The sequence below is a fragment of the Carassius gibelio genome, chromosome B8 (genome assembly GCF_023724105.1).
Source record: "Carassius gibelio isolate Cgi1373 ecotype wild population from Czech Republic chromosome B8, carGib1.2-hapl.c, whole genome shotgun sequence".
Lineage (NCBI taxonomy): Eukaryota > Metazoa > Chordata > Actinopteri > Cypriniformes > Cyprinidae > Carassius > Carassius gibelio.
The window spans coordinates 21,448,344-21,463,254 of NC_068403.1; the positions used below are offsets into that span (position 1 = coordinate 21,448,344).

General features: G+C 37.1%; 1 protein-coding gene across 3 annotated transcripts in view; it reads left to right on the top strand.

The window, feature by feature from the left end:
- LOC127963268 (membrane-associated guanylate kinase, WW and PDZ domain-containing protein 2) overlaps positions 1-14,911 on the top strand; it is a 66,623-nt gene that overhangs the window by 44,993 nt on the left and 6,719 nt on the right. For 2 of the 3 annotated variants that reach the window (XM_052563085.1, XM_052563087.1), the window contains exons 10-15: positions 962-1,532; positions 1,626-1,689; positions 2,364-2,744; positions 13,442-13,642; positions 14,057-14,124; positions 14,235-14,384. In XM_052563085.1, the coding sequence (XP_052419045.1) occupies positions 962-1,532; positions 1,626-1,689; positions 2,364-2,744; positions 13,442-13,642; positions 14,057-14,124; positions 14,235-14,384 (1,435 nt within the window). The remainder of the gene's footprint in view (positions 1-961; positions 1,533-1,625; positions 1,690-2,363; positions 2,745-13,441; positions 13,643-14,056; positions 14,125-14,234; positions 14,385-14,911) is intronic. The other variant, XM_052563086.1, reaches the window with a different exon arrangement.

Sequence of the window (14,911 nt, forward strand, 5' to 3'; positions counted from 1 at the left end):
TCATTTTTTTATGGTTCACGGATGAATATAAAGTTCAGTAGAACTGCATTTATTGAAATCTATTGTCTTTACTGTCACTTTTTATCAATTTAATAAGCCTTTCTTAATGAAAGTATTTTACTGACCCTCAAACACTTGAACAGTAGTGGATATAATCTGAAATGTAATACTGCCTGCTAACAAGTGCTAACATTTTAGCTTAGCCTAAAGGTAAATGTTGACATGACAATTTACACTAGTTAAAACTATTTCTGCTGCTCAAAATTTACTTCAAGATCCTGCTAAGTGTATAAAAAGACTTTTTATTAATCATAGGTGATTTTTTTTCTCATGGAATGAGGCAGAAAATACATTATTTGTCTTTGCAATGCTAAAGGCTAAAGCATCTTTTTTTTTAGTGCCACATGAAGAACTTTCCTAATAAAAATTACAATATTTTTACTGTATTAAAAGTGTACTTACCATAGTTTTTGCCATATTGATTACCATTTGTGTAAACACAATTTTACTATTTCTTTTTAATACATTCCTGTGGTTAGTGTAGCAAAACCATGGTTAATTTCTGGTTGTCTTGGTTTAACTATAGTAACCATAGATTTTTGGCTTTATTTATTGTAACAAACATGGTTAATTTTTGTAAGAAACAGACTAAACAAATTTTGTCATAATTTGGTTTTATTGGGTTCATGATTCATTGGTCAAAGCACTTCTACTGTATATGTTCTAAGTCCTCAGTGACTCTTGTTGTTAACAGCGCCCTCTGTCTGCTTGTATGAACACATCATAAGAGTGTTTCAATGCTGTTCAATCTAAATTCTTTTTGAATTGTATCTGATAGCCAGTGTTTAAGTTGTAAACGTAACTGAATACAGTTACTTATATTTTCTATGTTAAGTTATATTCCGTCCCACCTCAGTCCTGATTATGATACATCAAGGTCTCTCTCTTTTTATCTTCCCAGGGCCTCATTTATCCGTAACCAGAACAACAACTCTCTGTCCACTCCGCCACCTCTCCGCCTGCACTCCTTCAAATCTTCTGAGAGTGACCTTTCCTCGAGTACTCCACCACCCATATCTCGATTTCCCCTGCCCCACACTGAAGTAAGTCCAGGCCCTATCTCTTTCTCTCCTGGAGGAGGAAGGCGCTACTCTCATCTCCATAAACCCCAGCACTCACTGCTAACCCCACCTAGCAGCACCCATTCTGACGGGCCTTACTTCACCTTCAACGGCACAGCCAGTGCCAGCAGCGGCAGCCCGAACAGCAGCATTCCTTCGCCTGGAGCCAGGAGTGCTGTGATCGGGAGTGGAGTTGGAGGAATGGCGGGGAGTGGAGAATTAGTCCCCGTCGCTTTGGCTAAATGTGAGAGGGGCAGCAATATGGGGTTCAGTGTCACGGCAGGAGGTCACGGAGGAAGACAGACCCTGGTGAAGAAAGTCTGGGACCACAGACAGTGTACTGGACTGCAGCCTGGAGATGCCATTGTGAAGATCAATGGAGCAGATGTACAGAGTCTCAGCTTTGCACAGGTAGGGATGAAGAGAATGGTATTCAATTTAAGATTTTTGTTATGGTGTACTTTTATTATGATTGTATATTTATTTGGTGTACTTTGATTTAAGGTCCAAAGGATTTTGCAAGAACACACTAAAAAGGGGGAGGTTATTCTGCTGGTGTTCAGAGGGGGTAAGTTACAAAAGTTCACCCAGTACATAATTCAGTGTCCACATTTAATATATATGGGATTTTCTCCAATTACACCTGTAAATAAACTTAAAGCTAGGAATTTATAAGATTGTGAAATGTACAATAAATATTTCAGATTCTGCACTATTTGATCAATTAAGCAGATATGTTACATTGCCCATATGATTATTTTGAAATATTCTGAAATCATGCTTCATATCACGCTCATCATATGCACAGATATTGAAACGTTTTATTTATAACCAATTTATTTATATTTTGAATATATATGGGCTGATATTGGATACCAATAAACATTTTGTGAGATTGATTAGAACAGTGGTTCTCAAACTTTTAACACCAAGTACCAAAAACATATTTGGCTCTCCATGTACTACCATAATGACCGACATTAAAATACATACAGGTAAATAAAAAATCTTAAATTATTAAATTAAAATGTACTGGACCTAAAGTTAAATAAAAACCGCACTTTTTGCTGAAAAAATTATAAAAAGTACTTGATAAAAAAAAAAATATATATATATATATATATAAATATATATACATATATATATATATGACAAAAAAAAAAAAAAAAAAAAAAAATATATATATATAAATTTGTGTAATGTCTTCATCCCTGCTCATCAAATATTGATCTTTCTTTGTAGGCCACTCACATTTCTCCAATTCGCCTAATTCTGTGCGACGACTGACTCCTCCCCCTCCTCGCTCCGCCTCCGACTCTGAAGTCCCTCTCACTGACTCCATGCCATTATCGCGCAGCTCTTTAACCCCGCCCTCTCCAGCACTGGTGCGCTCCTCATTGGTCCAGAGCACCAGCTTCCTGGATTCTGTTCCTGTCACTCTCACACTAGAGCCACGCGATTGGATGAGTTCAGAGGAAGGAGGGACGGTACTCAGTCCCAGAGTAAAAACAGAGGAGAAAGAACAGCCCCCTGCACTGAGGGGGTATGAGGTGGAGCTGAAGAGGAAGCCAGGTGAAGGCTTTGGATTTGTTATCGCCTCTCAGGATGTGGAGAATGTCAAAGGTGAGTTTTTGCAAATGCATCAACACTATGCAGTAACCTGTTTCTAGATATGCTACATATTTCCTGTGTTTTGTATTAAATATGTAAGGTTGAATTAAATTAGTTTTTAAGTCCAGCCTGCAACGAACCCTTGATCTTTCTGAATAATTTCATGTGTCCTCTGTATATTAATACAAATCTATGTCGATTTTTTATATTTGTCCAATACAGGTAAAAAAAAAAAAAACACTGACATGAAACCAGATTTCATTCTCCCAAATGGAAAGCATGTTTAAAAAGTCTGAATCACTGAATCACTATTTTCCATATATTAGATACTAAATGTGTGAACCATAGACTGTATGAAAACATGGACGTATTGTCTGTGATTTCACCCATAGATTTCCAAAGACCGTTTTTGAAGCTTGAAATGGGCAGAGCAGGCCGTCGCCATCTTGGCAGTACGTTACCGCGTTTCACTCCCAGATAATCAAAAATGGGCAAAGAGGCGAGAGATGGTTGCTGAAACCACACCCACCTAGCTTGACAGCACTGACAGTAGCACCAATCCATCTGTCACTTAAGTGGCCACGCCCTTAATTTTACAGAACTTTAAGGCTTTCAATTATTTAAACAAATGATACAAAAAAATCCACCCCCCTCACAGTTGTCATGAAAGGCAAAATTAACTATAAAGAACAAAAACACTTTTTGTACCAGGCTGTAAACAAATTTTTTTCTGATGTAAAATTGGGCATTTTAACATGGGGAGTCTATGGGACTGACTGCCTTTTGGACTAACAAAACAAGCAACCGATTTAAAGGAGTAGTTCACCCAAAAATGAAAATTCTCTCATGAATTACTCACTCTCATGTTGTTCCAAATCTGTAAGATTACTAGAGCTTTCTGACCCTCCCATAGACAGCAAGGATCATATGTAAATATGTATGTGGATACATTGTTTATGTTTAGATCTTCGTAAAATTACGGTTGAACCACTGATGTCACATGGATTATTTTAACAATGTCCTTGCTACATTTCTGAGCCTCGATCGTTTAAGGATCCTTGCTGTCTATGGGAGCATCAGAGAGCTCTCGGATTTCATCCAAAATATCTATTTGTGTCCCGAAGATAACAGAAGGTTTTACAGGTTTGGAACGACATGAAGGTGAGTAATTTAATGTCAGAATTAAAATTTTTGGGTGAACTATCCCTTTAAGCTATGGTTTTAGTGTCTTTTATAGTGTAATGGTGCTTTCACACCAGACACAAATGAAGCGTTAAGCACAAGTGATTTACATGTTAAGTCAATGCAAAGACGCGAATAGACATCCTGCAGCACGATTCGTATGAATGACGTGGCGCAAATTGAGCATTTTGGGTGTTTTGACAAGCGTAACGTGTGATTCGTGCAAATCATGTTTTGAAAAATCTGCACTTTGGCAAAATAAAATAAAAAATCATGGTGTGGTAACCAATCAGGAGCTTGCTCTAGTAGTGACGTGATTATGACGTAGCAAGAGGAGGCAAAACCAGAAACAACAATGATCGCGTGGAGCTGACTGTCTCCGAAATCTGTGTTCTTTATAGATAAACCTCATGTTTGAGTTTTAACCCTCTCAGGCTCAAATTAAGTTTCAGTAACTTAGTAAATTTAGTAACCTATAGTAAAGTTTTTAGTACTCCAGATTCATAAAATATGTATCTGGAGTAATAAGGTTTTTAGTTACTTTACTGTTGCAAACCTGCAACGCCTGCTTTGAGAGGGTTAAACAACTACATTCTCAACCGGAAATACTTTTAAAACTACATCGCATGACACGATAACAGTAATATTTTGAGAATTATCCAAATAAATGGTGGTTGAAATCACAATGCTGCATGAACTGAACTGGCAGAAGCCCCTCCAATTACGAGGATTCACATCTGTTGTGAAGTGAGTTTCACGTGCGAATGAAGTGAGTAAACTCAAAATGTTCAAGCTTCCAACTACGCATGAATAGCGTAATTTATTCGCTCAAGTCGCATCAGGGGGGAACGCCCCGTGAGAGGTTGGAGGCTTCAGATCCTAGAAAGCTTTTGATTGGTCAGTAATTCTGATGAGAAGCTGAAGTGCAGAATGCTGTCATAAAAATTGTTGAAGTGAGAGACTGTAAGTTTTCAATGCTTAATGTTTTGGAGCACACTAGCTTAAAGATATCATGTTTGACTTCATGGGGACTTTAAAGTGGATGTAGACTGTTATATGCATAATTGGGCTTATTCAGTGGCAGCTGTATTAGGTTGAGACAGAGGCCTGCCAACACTGAGGCCTGCCAACAGTCAGGCCCGGATACACGCAGCCCTCCTTCCCCCTCCCACGCTCCCCTACCTAAGCCCACAATGACCTCATTTTGCTCAGTGTTCGTTTGGTTTTTATTGAGGCCATGGCATCACTAAGAGCTTAAGCATCTAAAAAAGTGCCTGTCCCCAATGTCACAGCTGTTTCCATGCATATCGATATCTCAGATGCTTCGCTTCTGTATGACTTGATTACATAATATTTTTGGGAGTGGTGTGCTGTCTTGATGTTTTACAGAGTCTAAGTTACTACGAGAGTTAACATTTGAGATTATATATATATATATATATATATATATATATATATATATATATATATATATATATATATATATATATATATATATATGTAATAAATAGAAATTAATCTTGTATTAGTATTTTAGTGCCATTAACATAGAAAGCCTACAGTATATTGTTTTGGCCTGAGCTGTGGCCTATTGTACGTAAATGGCTGGATGTTAAAGGCTCAATCTGTTTTTCTTGAGACTGTGAGTGTGATATCTGATGAAACACTGTGTGTGTGTGTACAGCTGTGGAGAGGAGCATGAAATACCATCAAAACATGCTGTATGATGACTGTAGAGCTATATAAAAATCAGAAATTATGTCAGTTTAAAAATGTCAAGGGAGACACTGGGAGCCTGATAAAAAGAGAGAAAATTATGTCAGCAAGCAAAACATGAGTTACAAGATCAATGAATCAATAAGAGTGATTATCCTAGTTGTGTCACTGCCAGTCGATCCCTTAAATGGACAGTTCACCCAAAATATCAATTCAGTATGATTTACTCTCATGTTTTTCCAAACGTAGGTTACTTTGTTTCTCACGTTTAGTCTCAGTTACTCATTTTCATATAATGCAAGTGAATGAGGACTGGGACAGCCTGAAGTTCATGTGTTGTGAAGCCATATAATAACTTTGTTACGAACAGGCAGAATTCCCCTTTTGTGTTCCACAGAAGAAAAAAAAGTCATGAAGGTTTGAAATTACATAAGGATAGTGTAAGGACAAGAATAAATATTAACATACTTAATTTATTTATCATAATTTTTTTTAATATCCCTATTATTACATAAACTAGTCTCATGGTGCACCAGTGCCGTGGTATGCACTGTGCTGATACAGCATTAATTGCAATCACTCAAATGTTTTTTTTATTGGCATGAACAGCATACATCAGCAGTGCCACAGTCAGATTACACACATATGTGCATGTAGGTCTCTCTCTCTCTCTCTCTCTCTCTCGCTGTCTTTTGCTGATTGGCACACCCCCGCTCTGCAGTGGTCCATGGATTAAATCGTTCATCTCGTTCGCTCTCTTATCGCCCCTCCTCTTATCTCCATCGCTCTGTCTTTATTCCCTCCTTTTCTCTGCTTGTCCACCCCCCTCTCTCCCTCCCTCTCATTCAGCGACTCCAGATGCCAAAGGAAAATGAACCCGTTACAGTAAGGGACTCACTCGTACGGCAAGACTACGGCTCGATCTGTTTTTTTTATTTGATATGCTTGTTTGTTTGTTTATGCCCTCCATTCGTTTTCACATTATGACCCTTCCGCATGATCGCGCTCACATGTGTTGCGATTAAAGCGGAGTGTGATCCGGGATTGGGACCCTGCCTCCACACACACACACACACACACTAATACACACACATCAAGCCATGCTGGAGAGACTGCAGTCTGCCTTGAAAAGTGTGAAGGACTCTAAACGTAAATATGTATTTCTTTTCTTGATTTTTCATTCCTTTTTTTTTTATTGATATCCAGCTTGCTGTCATATTTCTGTTAGGAGAATGTAGTGATGCAGATGTTTTTAAAGGCAGAGATATGTAGCCTTTTATGGTATATGATTACTGTTTGATTTAATAGACTCTTTGGCCTGTTAATTTTAACTGTTGACATGATATCTGCAGTGTGTTTATATATGTGTGGGTATAGATATGTGTTCATATACTAAGGAATAATTTACTCAGTTTATTAGGGGATAGAAAGACCACTTGCCCAGTCAGTATAAAAACAAGGAAAGTTATCAGAAATACCCCCACTATAACAGAAAAACTAATTTATGTGTATTTTTTGTATGTAAAAATCTGATCCTTATGTATAGAAACTAATTACACAACAGAAATATACTTGTGTGATTTTATAGTTGCTTTATAGACTTGTCAGTATTGGTTTGGTTGGCTTTTGCTGTCAGAAATGTGTTCCTAGGGCCCAAAGTGTGACTGAAACAGACAGCACTAGACCAAAAAATACACACTCATGCACATATTATCATCCACTGCGTTTTCTGCTCTCAGCTTCAGGTATAGCACTACTGCATTGTGCCTAAATCAATAGCACATCTGCAGACCGTCTTCTGTTCATTAACTAGCAAGATAAGTGAGATCCTTGTCTCATTCATGCCAGTTCTTATGCATACGTCTTCTTCAGTTGTGACAAAGTTATGTGTTTAAGACAATCATTGCAGTAACTGAATTCTTAGGCTTGTAATCTTTAATTATGTTTTGCCTCATAAGCATTTGATGAGTAATGTATTTCTTCGAAAGCCTTTTTCCTCCATTCGGTTACAGTTCCAAGTTTGCTGGCTCCATCAGAAATGTTTTGCATATGTTTCTTACAAGTTATGCACATGTTCCACATGTCATGAGTGATTGGATTTTTAGTGCTTTAGTGGTTGTTAAATGTGTATTGAATATCTTATTCCACTGAAATACATCAAATGATGCCGGTAATATGAATTGCAAACAACAATTATTATTGTTATTAATTATTATTATTGTTATCAGTTATTAACAGCGCTCAGTATTTCTACAGCCGTAGCTTTTTCAAATATATTGTTAGATCCAGTCTGTTGGTGACACTGGGAAAAATTGCTGCTGCAATGCAACATGGGTTCCTAATGAGCATCAGACACACTCTCTATGTCTTTCTCTTGTCCCTCTCAGTCTCTCTCTTGTATTTTAGTATGCAGCGCTGGTCTTCTGAAGTGAACGGTGTTACAGTGCCAGCCAGTGCATTTCAGCAGCTGTGGAGCACTTTTATTATTGAGATGAAGATGTACAAAGACTGCTACTATATTAGAATCTTTCATCGGTGTCAAAGGCCACCCTGTTTGCATCACTCCGCTCGCCTGTGTTTCATATAGACTTGTCAGTTTGTATAGTGGTTATTTTACAGCGACACTTTCTGCAGGTCATATCGTAAGACAGAAGATGGCGATGTGTGTATGAGTGAATGAGTCACTTATTCATTCAACTGATTTGTTTGAAAACACTGGTTTATTCAGGAAATAAGGAAGTCACTGTATTACGAGTCGTTGAATCATTCCCTCAGTTGTTCTTTTTTTTTCAAGAAGACTAGTTCACTCCGGAATGAAATGCCACTATTCTGTCTTGCTTGGCATTTCTATAGTTGCTTACTGTTAACTTTTTTGTATTTTTTGAAAATTACAAAACATTTGACTGACAGAAATCTGTATTGAGCAGAAAGATTAATCAATATTTTTGCTCCATGTACCTGGAGCAATCTAAATTGTGCACATATGTGTATCTGCTAAAAGTGAATTTTATCAATGCTTTGGAGTGTTTTAACATAAAGATGGCCTAACATGCATGGACTAAAAGTCAGGTCTCTTATGTGAATGAGAAGTATCTTGTGCTGTTCACATGGTTCAGCTTAACTCCATAACTCGCATGCCTGTGTAAAAGTGCTCCAGTGTTTCCCAGGATATCAAGACTGATTGCATGTGCCTGTGTCTTAAATTGTGGCTCATTCGTCGGCATTAGTGTGAGGAAAGCATATGCCGAGTGCGGACAATACTTCAAACCTAATATATGAGGATATATGATGTTTGGCTTTATTTGTTTGAAAAACAATTGTTGATATAGTCATAATTTCCACCAAAGCAGATCTCAACAGATCATCTTTCTTAAAGGGGTAGTTCACTCAAAATGAAAGTTATTCTTTCAAACATGTGTGAGTTTCTTTCTTCTGTTGAGCAGATGAGAAGATATTTTGAAGAATGTTGGTAACCAAATAGTTTTCTGTAGAAAATAAAATCCTATGGTCAGTGGTTACCAGCATTCTGATGAAGAGTCACATGGCTCAAAATATTACTTACATGAGCTATAGTCTATATATGTCTCTTTTTGCTTTCTTTTTGTTATATTCTTCAAAATACCTTATGTGTGTTTAAAAGAAGAACGAAACATTTTTTTTCAAGTTTGGAACAACTTGAGTAAATATGGAATACAAAATATAGTTTATTGTCTGGTAATAAGTGTTTATAGTTGGTACATTTTCCCATTTCACTCGACACTGGCATTAAGATCAAAAAGTACATTGACTGTAATGCAAGTGTGGTTATAGCTGAATGATTTGTTTTTTGCATGCAGGTTGGGTTTTCTGGGTCCTATATAATGACTGACTCAATAAAACTTTTCAATTTTTTAACTGAAAGAGTAGCAAAGTATGCGCGATGGAGTGATTGAAGAGAGAGTTAATTTAAAGAAATTAGAGAAAAATATAGGTGACATGAGATGACAGGAAGGAAAGTGAAGGGCAAGAGTGTGGGCAATAAGAAGGAGAGGCCAAGCTGAAAGATAAAAGTTTTAAGAGGATAAAGTTTTTTAATAATTGATGTACATTGTCTTAGCAACAGTGGTTCAGAACAAATGTAAACGTGGTCTGCTCTTTATATACACTCACACTCACACTCACACACACACACACATACAGTACGTCAGCTGTCTCATTCAGCACTCAAGTGTTTCCGGAGGCTGAATCTGTATGACTCACACTGGATGCAGCATTGTGTGAAACTAATGATTTTCAGTGACAGCTGTGATTACGACTGTCCTCCGCTCATTTTGTAACTCCACTCGGCTGTTTTTCTCAGTTTCTCATATTGAAAGGACTTTTATTCTTTGTTATTTATTCATTTAGGTTTGTCATATAGCGAATCCAACAATAAACATGTTTTCTTCTGACTGGTCAGACCACTTCAGATTTTTATCTTCTCTTCTACAATGTTTTATTTTTTTTTAATTTAGATCTATATGTATATAATTTCAAACAGTCGTTTACATATATTTGTGAATGAAAAAAAAACTAAAAACAAAAACAACTAACTCAAACCAGTTTCGATACCAATTAGAAGTATTTCGGACTGGTAAAAGTTCTTAGTTTATTGTGGCACACACATTGTAAATGATGAAATAGTATATAACTATAATTACACCTTAAACAGGTTTTAATTCATTACAACACATGGAATTGGTTGCTTACTGCTTACCATGTTTTTGTGCACTTTAGAAAAGTATTGTACTGTATATCCAAACATCTGATTGTATTTGTAAGCTGTTATATCATATGAATGCATTATACTGTACATAGACTTTACATAAAGAGCTACTGCATCTTTCTGATCCAGAGTGACTTATTTTTATTAGAGGAACAGTCCCTCCAGAGGAAACAGGAGTAAGTGCTTCACTCACGAGCTCTTTTCTCTTCTTATATTGCCCATGATGGGATTTGAGCCTTTGGGTTTACCAGCCTGGACATTTAAACTCAAAATACTTAATAAACATGAGCAACCATGATCACAATTAACCTACATATGATAACCCATATAATTAACATATAGGTCTTAAAGGTACACAATATAATGTGTAGAACGTGGACACTTAACATGAAATCCAGACTGTTAATCCGGCAACATTAAAAGTCAAATGGTACTTGGATAGTTATTAACATTATGGTCTCAGTCAAATCATGTTTTGAGTAAGAGCAGGATCTGTAATGTATAACACCTCCTAGGCAGATCTTACACTGGCATCAGCCCAGCCGAGTAATTGAATGTCATGTTAAACCAAGACGCTAATGCTAGTTGTTTGCAGAATGATATCCCCTCAGGCCGGGAGTATGGAGGGAAATCAAAAGGCTTAGCATGAATCTTCCCCTTTGAGCTCAATCGAGTCAGTATTAAACATCAATGAAGATTTCTGTGTCTCCACACGCTGCTTACAGAGGTTCGTCCACGAGAAAAGAAAGAGAGATGTATGTGGGCATGTGAACATTCGTGTCTCCAACAGAGTGTGCGTGACTCGTGAGTTTGTTTCTAAGTAGGTCGACACAGGACAAGTTTCTGTTCTCAGTAATGGCGCGCACTAATGGAGACAGGCAGATTGACTTCAGGGACAAAAATCTGGACTCACAAGGTCACTTCCCTATAGTGTCTCCACGTGACTTTTGGATTATTGTATTCACACAACATTACTCCTTACCACTTAACATATAAACTCAACAGCTGGCTCAGTTTTAACGGAGACCATATTTTGCAAACTATAAATGTAACAAATGTAGATGCATCTGTTCAGACACAGACTGTACTAGTCTCGGATGGTTGGATATACTTTTTAATTGGATGATTCGATAATGTTAAGCATCCCAGGACGCACCTCATGAAGGTTGTTCGGTTGTTTATATGTCCTGAGCTAGACAAAAAACAACTACTTAGAGAAAAACTCAAAGCTAAGACGGATAAAGACTGTCTGTTTGTTCCTTTGTTGCTACATACTCCCCACAGGTCTACTGGCATTTGTGTTGTTTCACTGTTAATTACTATTATAAAATGTAGAAATAGAAAAATAGCAGGCAAAATAAAATCCAAACAAAGTATTATATATATATATATATATATATATATATATATATATATATATATATATATATATATATATAACTATGTAACTATGTAACTATATAATATAATATAATACAGTATAATAAAATATAATATAAATATAACATTAATAAAATAATAATAATAAGTCAATGTTTCTGTATTTTGTTTTGTCTGGTTTTTCTGTTGTTTGTTTTTTTATTTGTGATGGTTGTGTTGTTTTGTGTTTTGTAAACAGATAAAATCAAGGGTAATTTTCCAAACGTTCTCCTCTTTTTCATGCCGAAATCTGAAATCATCAGTATTTTCTAATGTACATCATAATGTACCCAAATTAGGGGTGGTCCGTTCACGATCGGCCGATCGTTAATGCGCATCTCGTCAGTAAAGCCGGTTCTCTAATCAGCGGTTAATTCCATCAGGTTCCATCTGCCGTTGTTAACTGAGAAGATGCGCCAATAAACGCTGAAAATGAATGTGTATTTGCGCAGCTTGTCAGTTAACAATGGCTCTGTGTAGTAACAGCTGCTCTATGTGAAATCAAGCACCTGATGGAATTAACCGCTGATTAGAGAACCGGCTTTACTGACGAGATGCGCATAACGATCGGCCGATCGTGATCGGAGCACCCCTAGTTTGGGTACATAACCCAAACAATGTAAAATTTCAGATATCACTTGAAGCATGTCGGAGATTTAGAGCTTTGAAAACAGTATAAGAACAGCCAACATACTTTTTAACAGCTTAAAACTTAAAAACAGTCACTAATTATCAGGATTGGTCAAATATTCATAGTATTTCTTATTTATGTGAATTGGAAGCTAATCAGATTTCTGGGAACTGTAATGAAGACATTTCAAGTAAACAGTTACGATGGCATTTTTCTGCAGAATGTCTCGTTTCTGTATTTCAGCTTCAGTTCAGATGTCTGTAATCCCTGACATCATATCAGCACCTTTAACAGACTGATGACTGTGATTTTAATGACTGTAAGCATCTGTGCTAAATCTGCATTGATATTCTGCCTGCGAGCTGTGTCACAGGTTTCTGTCGGGAGGATCCGCAGCAGCTACAGAATCTCTGATTCAGCCATGTATTAATGATACATGCCTTTAAAAGCCACCCTGGAAAGAGTTTGACATTGAGCGAGAGAGAGATAAACTTTTTTTTCCAGCCACACTGATGAATAATTTCCCTCTATCTTACTCTCACAATTTTTTCCTCTCTGTCCCATTTGAATCCCTCCCACTTTACTCTTTCCACCCTCCCTCCATCCATCATCTCTCCCGTTGCTCTCCAGAGGGAGAAATCTCCAAAGAGGTTTCTTTATCTGCTTTGCCTTAGATAATCCATCTTTATTCCTAGCTGTGTGTTTTTGTGCAAGTAACAGTTCGTTGTACGCTTAGGGGTTGTTTCGTTTTAAAGGATTCAATGAGACTTTTCTGCGCTTTCTCTTTTCTTTTAGTCTGTCTCATATATACTCAGTGAAAGGACAGTGTATCTGAGATATAATTATTGATAAAATCTGTAAAAAAATACAGATAAAAACTACCAAGCAGTACCCTAGCAACATGTAACAAGACATTGCCAACTGCTCAGTCATGCATCACAACATAGTATTGCTGTGGCAAGTTTTGTACAATCAACAATGTTAAATGACGGCTGTTGATCTCTCTCTGTTCTGCAGCAGCGTCTCTGCTGCCTCACAGGTTTGTGACGGTACGCAGAGGCAGCCCGGCGGCACGCAGCGGTCAGATCAGGCCTGGAGATCGTCTGGAGGCCGTGGATGGGAGATCGGTGGTGAATTTACCTCACAGAGACCTGGCACAGATACTGAGGAGAGCTGGAAACACACTCCGCTTGACCATCGTGCCCCGCGCCAGTGCTCGTAAGTAGATTATCCGTCCATCTATCTAAACGACATAATCTCCAGACTTGCATTTCTGCAGGTTCATTGTTTATATAATGACTTTTACTATTGTAATAAAATAAATAGCAATAGAAAAAAATAAGCTAGTGTTTCCAAATTGTTGTTTTGTTTGTCTGATTAAGCCATTGTTAAATACAATATAATTTCGCCAACATTCTCCTCTTTTGATAACTAAAGTTATCAGTTTTATCTGTTTTTAATGTACACATAAGCGATTTTAAGATTTTTAGTAACAGCCAACATGCTGTTTAGTGGCATTAAATATAAAAAAGATACATCAGTATGGGCTGATCCTTTTTACTTGTTTAAAGAAATATATATTTATATATTTAAATGAGCCAAATAAATAATATAATATGTTCCTCTCATCAGATTCCTCAGAGCGAGCAGAAAATGACACTGATTATAAGAACAGAAAAGCTCACAAGTCAAAAACAAAGGTGAGCAATACCTTCACCATATAATGCTTATAGCTTTGTGGCAAAATAATGTTAAAGAAGAACTCTTTTCCTCTTTTCTTTACTTTTTTTCCCCACTGTGAAACACAAAGCAGGACGCCACGCGGTACTACAGTGTGGAACTGGAGAGGGGTCCCACTGGATTCGGCTTCAGTCTGAGAGGAGGGAGTGAATATAACATGGGCCTCTATGTGCTGGGACTGATGGAGGGAGGACCGGCCTCACGCAGCCACAAAATACAGGTGTACACACGTGGCTTTGATCTAGATTGATACAAAACCCCCTGAAATAACACTTTTAGACAAATTTAAAGGGACTTAATAATAAAAATGGAGGGTTTTTAGGTTAGGGCTTGTCTGTAGTGATTATAGTTAGCTCAAGAACAATAGAAGTCAGAAGGACATCCTCTTATAGTTAGCAGGTGTTTCAGAGGCTACAAAATGTTGCTTCTTTGGGACCTCAAGTGCTATATATATATATATATATATATATATATATATATATATAACCAGATTTTTATTTTCTCTTTAGAAATAAAGGGTGATTCAAGCCTCACCTTCACAATTTTGAGATTTCTAAGCTATATTATCATAAGTTACTGTTGAAAAGTTTGGGAATTATAAGATTTTTTTAATGCTTGAAAGAGGTCTCTTATGCTTACCAAGGCTGCATACTTAAATACAGTAAACCAGTAATTTTCAGCATCATTATTTCAGTGTCCCGTCATCCTTCAGAAATCATTCTACTACAGTGTTTATTCTGATTTGAT